The sequence below is a fragment of the Emydura macquarii genome, unplaced genomic scaffold (assembly GCF_026122565.2).
Source record: "Emydura macquarii macquarii isolate MOO-44397 ecotype Brisbane River unplaced genomic scaffold, CSIRO-AGI_Emac_v2 contig_1477, whole genome shotgun sequence".
Lineage (NCBI taxonomy): Eukaryota > Metazoa > Chordata > Testudines > Chelidae > Emydura > Emydura macquarii.
The window spans coordinates 4,203,946-4,209,945 of record NW_027131614.1 but is presented as its reverse complement, the minus strand read 5'-3'; the positions used below and the strand labels follow the sequence as shown (position 1 = coordinate 4,209,945).

The following is a 6,000-nucleotide window of genomic DNA, read 5'->3' as shown; positions in this document are numbered from 1 at the left end:
CATGCTTAAGTGCTTTGTTGGATCTGGGCCCGAATGCTCAGCACCTTCAAAGATCAAGTGCTTGTTGATTTGGGATTCCAAGAGTGCGTTCAAGACAGTATCTCACATTTTATTTCGCAGAGAAAGAACCATTTGACATTAGAGAATTTGTGCTGTCCAGTGGGGTCCATTCCTTCCCAGAGAGAAATACTGAATGAGACAAGATTTTTTTTCTCCAGGGAGTCTTTTGTTGGAAATAAGAGCCAACACGGCAAAAACACCACATTTAAAGGTATAAACTATGTGGAATCAGGTTAGAATTTCAGAGTGAAGTTATAATGTGGCAATACTGATATACTGCAATTTCTTCTGCAAACACAGCCACTATAAATCGTATGGAGAACCTTATGAGTTTTGTAGAGTAAGGATGATATCCTTAAGTGCACTTTTCAACAGTAAAACCATTTGAGAGAATGTAATATCAAAGCCAGGAAATAAGGATTATTCTAGATAGGATGCTTTCAGTAAATGTGTGTTGTTAACACCCCCAAAGAAAGATAGGGCCTTGCAGTTTGTACTGTACAAGAAATATTCTTGTTCATCCATCCATCACAGAAAGAAGCTTCATATCTTCTATGCAGTACATCAACCCTAAGGAAAGGTGTGTGATTCCCAATAAAGGAAAACAAAACAAATTTACAACACAGACAAAAGCTACATTTCACATGTCGGGAAGCTTTTATTTAATCACCACAATACTTTGGATTAGTTACACTATAGCTGTGAAATATCATTTGATAATTTAGTTGTTTTCCTGATAAAGGAAATAAGAAAAAAGGCTGCATAATGGATAGGGCTTTGCTCATTGAACTAAGCTGGGTTTCAAGAGCCATTTCCAGTCCAGTATAGAGATGGAATTTCCTCACATTCTCTCATAGATTCGAGTGCAGACAACACCTTTCATGTCACATTCCTAATACAAAAAAAAAAAAAAGGGTTAATTGAAACTTCTGAATGACAGTGCATATGCATCTAATCCAAAGATGCTAAAGTCAAAGGAACTATTTCCTATATATTATAATTTATGTAGATCCCCAAACAGTAAAATTATTTTTTATCCTCCAAGTGGGAAAGGATTCTATTTCAATAACATCAAACTTTTTAGAAAGTGCATAAAGAAAACCATACTCCTAAAATTAGATGAAATAGTAGCTAGTCACAGATTTCAAATTTCTTTCAAGAACACATGTTGCCTTCATGAGAATTATTGCAATGACATTACCATTGGCTCTGGTAAGGTTAGTATAGCAGGTCACACGACTGCTTTCATTTCAAAACTAAGTCCCCCTTCCTTGTAGAGACAAAGTTCAAAGTTCAACCCAATCGTGAACATGGCTCATCAATGGAAAAAAGAACTTTTCCTTTCAAGGAGACATATGAACCACCTAAAATTCATGAGTTGTAAATAAACTGAAAGAACTTCCTAAAGCGGGGGAGGGGGGATTCTCTACATAGCATTTTCTACCTCTTGTAGTTCCCTGGTGCCCCTCTTATTAAAGGATGGGAACACATGCCTTCTAATGAGACTCAAAGAGCTCAATCTATTTAGTTTATCAAAGAAAAGTTAAGGGTGATTTGATCACAGTTTATAAGTATCTGCATGGGGAATAGAAATTTGATAATAGAGGACTCTTTAGTCTAGCAGACAAAGATATAAGATCCAATGGGTTCAAGTTGAAACCAGATAAATTTAGAGTAGGAATAAGGCACAAATTTGTAATAGTGTGTGTGTGTGGAGTGGGGGGGGGGGGGGTAATTAACTATTGGAACAACTTACCAAAGGTTGTGATGGAGTCTTCATCACTGGCAAATTTTTAAATCACGAGTGGATGTTTTTCGAAAAGATATGCTCTAGTTCAATCACAACTGTTGGACTTGAAGCAATAATTAATTCAGGGAAGTCCTATGGCCTGTGTTATGGCCCTTGTGCTCTAAAGTCTACAAATCTATGAATCAGTCTTACCTATAACTTCTCCTTAATGTAGAGGGGGTTTTTGTGTGTGTGGAATATAATGTCTACTTCATTCCCACTTGCTTCCTAAAGTTATTTCTCACTATTTCTATCATAAGTGAAACCAAAGAGAAGATGAAAATTGACAGTATAATTAGATTTAAACTATTATACCATGGTCTACATCTTTGCAGCATTCCATGATTAACAGCTAGAGATATTCTAAGTTACTTACCACCACCATTTTCCCATCCACCAATTTTCTCTTTATTGTGGTCTCTTTGCCATTCCACTTCTGCACTTGAACCAACGACCCTTTTTCTAAGGTTACGACACTCTGCAAAGACCCAAAGAATGAGTCAAAATGTGACTATTTTGCCCACAGCTTCGCAAATTAAAGAGAAAATTCACATAACATTCATCAAATTCCAAATTCTCAGCACACAGCATGCTCAGCGACATTGATTTCAGCACATTTGCTCCTCTGCTTTTCATTGCAGATTTGCTGATTTGTGCTTTTAAGGGAAAAAGTATCCTCCCATTTGTCATCCAGCAGATCAGAAACACTCTGAAGGAAATCATTTCTCCTCACCTTGGTTTTCCTGTCATCTGCTGTGGTTTCATCAAACACCTGGCCCAGTTTGAAGGAGATCTCTGTATTTTTGAAGGTGCTTTCCGTTCTGATGGTTATCACATCTCCTTTCATGCTGATGATCACATTGGGTTTGGCCAGGCCACCTAGTTTTCTGGTGGCTAAGCCCACTCCTGCAAATCAGACACAAAAACACCATTACACTGTGTGAAGCAAGAAACTCCTTATCATTTTACAGAGCATCAGAGCAATTTCTTCTTAAATAGATACCACAGTTTCTTTGTTTGGAATGTGACATTAATTTCTCAGATGCAGAGGCTAAGCACCAAACTGCATTTCATAGACTGAGGCACCTCACTCCAATGTACAGTACACTTCTGTTTATCTGAATGGGCTGGGAGTCTTCCGAAAGTTTTGGATGACCGGGTGTTGTGATAGACAGAAGTGCTATTTTAAGCTGTAGTTTCACTGATATGTAGAAAAATGGGGAATGAAGGGAGAAATGCTGATTTTTTTTATACTTTGAACTTTACTAAATAGTAATAAAACAACTTTACTGAGTGGCATTAGAACCACTGTAGACATAATGTAATTCAGATTCATTCAAATTAAACATAATTTAATTTTGTTGCCAAGCTGCTGTTGCTGCTGACACTGGATTTGGATTTGCTGGTAACCGCTCAGAATGTATTTGTAAAAATACAAACCCATTGATTAGCGCTAAAAAGCTCTAAAAAGTTAAGTTAGAAGTTATTAGTGGGTGACTAATTAACATAGGGCTACTTGGGGATGCATTCTGGATTCGGATAACTAGGATTTTCAGATAAAAGGAATTCAGATAACTGGAAGGATACTGCATGTCTAGTCAGAAACAAGGATATACTTGACTACACAGAATTGTATATTTTTAAGAACATAGGCATCTATTAATCTGCACTGCACCTATGTAGAGAAAAGAGCTGGTTGTAAACATGGCAAAATTTTCACAAAATTTTTTTTTGAAACATTTGCCCCTTTCTTTTTACTAGTCCAAAAATTTCAAAATTCAAATTTTTTCAACCAGCTGTGGTAGACAATCTAAGTTTCTAGAATCTACTACATTTCTTTTTGTACTTCACATCATAAAATATATAAGAGACAAAGTGAAATACTCTTAGCTAGCCTCTTCTACTACAGAAGGCTAGTTACAACACGTAAGTGGCTCTGGAACATCTAAACATCAGTGAAAAGTAAAAATGTCCAATAGAGAAAAATTTAAATATGAGTGAATGTGAGCAAAAAGGTACACATACAACTGCCAAATACAAGGCTCCTTTTACATACTCTCGCTATAACACACAGCCCACATCATGGTCAACTAGTTAGAGCAATAGCCTGGGACTTGTGTTCCCCACTCTGCCACTGACTTGCTATGTCTTGGTTTCTTAAATGTAAAATGGGAATGATAATAGTTAACATCTTTGTAAATTCTATATTGTGCTAAAGTATAGAAAAAGTACTAGGTATAGTGAGATCAAAGTATTTGTAAAGTACGTTAGTCACTGCAAATATTCAATGCTGAAATAATTTCCTTAAGACCTGGCATCTTCACAGAATGCTCCCTAACTGAATTTATAACCAGTCTTTATTGGAGTTAGGCCATTGGAATTATTTTGCTATTCACTTTAACCTTTAAAGTAAAGGGAATTAAAGTCTCAGGGAATCATTTACACAGGAACAGTAATGCTGAGATTGACTGCCAGTGCAATCATTATAAAATGATGAAGCTGGTATTAAACTAAAAAACAATGCCTAATTTGTTTCATTCCCAGCATTTCTCAGTAACAGACAGATTCATTCATAGATGTAGACCCCAGGAAGCTGAGTGTCAGGAGTCAGCAGCACCATCACAAGTTGATGGAATACAATAAGTGATTGTAAGTTCCAAGTTTAATAGTGTACGCAAGAGGGACCAAAAAATGTGGGGTTTTTTTTCCATTTCTCATCAAATGAGAATAAGAGATGCAGGTCGGTTAGCCAGACAGAAGTAAATTCATTATAACAAACCACAGATTTCTCCTTTTCATTTTAAGATGCTGTAATTGAAAATAAAATGAATGAACTGTAACCAGAGTGAAGAGTCCCCAGGCCTGGGAAGAAGACATTATCCAGAATCAAATAGAATAACAGACATTTCCAAACAAAGTTTACAACTAAAATAGCATTTCTCACCCAATTCTTTCATATAATCATCAAATTTTTCACTGGAGACAAGTTTCCACGTTCCCAGAAATCGGTTACACATTATGTCGGCTTTGTGAGGCAGTGTCTCTCAGGAGAAAGGCAATGGCAGCAGCAGCTCACAGTGGGAGGCAGAAGGACTGTGTGAGCTACGTATGCCTCAATAGCTTCTTTATAAAGATGCCCTGGACTTGTAATTCTCACAACTGACCAACCAGAAGAGGCAACGTCAGGGGCAAGACAATGCACACCTTGTCCAAAGCCACTCATGTTAGTACCAAGACTCACTGTTGCGCCTGCCACTGCTTCCTCCACTGAATAAAGCAGAATAATCAGGAGGACGTGGGGGCCAGCACATGAGGTTACTGCCGCAGTGCCAGGAGAACGTTTCAGGGATGCGGCTGTGGTGTCTGAGCCAAATCATGATGCCAAGCACGGCACCACCCCACTGTGAACATTAGTGCTGCTCTTCCTCCCAACCCCACCACATCTTCCACTGCCACTATCATTGTGTGCCAGTGAATTAAGCTAAAGCCACAAGGTTGGGCATCCCACAAGGACCTGAATGTGGAGGAGGCTTGGAATTACGTGGTTAAAGTTGCAGAAGCTAGCTGAAGCCTGCGTCCCAAGCAATGAGTAGGGAAGGGTTGCAGACCAGGCTGGATGAACAAGCTTCTCATACATGTTATTAAGAGAAAGCAGAAAGCCTATAAGGAATGGAAGATGGGCTGGATCAAAAAGGAAAGCTGCCTCTTGGAGGTCAGAAAGTGTGAGGGAAAAGTGAGATGTGCCAAAACCCCAGCAGAGTTGGACCTTGTAAAGGGAATTAAAACCAATAGTAAAAAGTTCTTTAGCTGTACAAATAAAAAGAAAAGAAGAAATGGGACTGCTAAACACTAAGGATGAGGTGAAGATTAAAAATAATCTTGATATGGCCCAACACTTAAACGAATACTTTGTCTCAGTTTGTAATGAGGGTAATGAGAAGGTGGGGGCAGTGGCATGGCAGCAGACAGGAACAGGGGTATGGAAGTAGAAATTACCACATCTGAGGTGGAAGCCAAACTCAACAAATTAATGGGACCAAATTGAGGGGCCTGGATAATCTCCATCCAACAGAATATAAAGGAACTAGCACCTGGCATTGCAAGCCCAATAACAAGGATTTTTAATCACTCTTAAACTCAGGGGTCATACC

General features: G+C 38.4%; 1 protein-coding gene across 1 annotated transcript; it reads right to left on the bottom strand.

Moving 5' to 3' along the window:
* Window positions 1-694: 694 nt before the first annotated feature.
* Window positions 695-4,952, bottom strand: LOC137156793 (myelin P2 protein). Its single transcript, XM_067553830.1, has 4 exons — window positions 4,794-4,952; window positions 2,583-2,755; window positions 2,226-2,327; window positions 695-952 (listed from the first exon to the last, which is right to left on the bottom strand). The coding sequence occupies exons 1-4, from the start codon at window positions 4,864-4,866 to the stop codon at window positions 902-904; spliced, it is 399 nt and encodes a 132-aa protein (XP_067409931.1). The 5' UTR covers window positions 4,867-4,952; the 3' UTR covers window positions 695-901.
* Window positions 4,953-6,000: the final 1,048 nt, after the last annotated feature.

Bases quoted from the DNA above. Each gene is read 5' to 3' on its own strand.
- LOC137156793 (XM_067553830.1), bottom strand. From the start codon at position 4,866: ATGTGTAACCGATTTCTGGGAACGTGGAAACTTGTCTCCAGTGAAAAA. The intron at 2,756-4,793 runs GTGAGAAATGCT...TCTGATTTGCAG, and splicing joins TGATTATATGAAAGAATTGG to GAGTGGGCTTAGCCACCAGA. The intron at 2,328-2,582 runs GTGAGGAGAAAT...GGGTCTTTGCAG, and splicing joins CAGATGACAGGAAAACCAAG to AGTGTCGTAACCTTAGAAAA.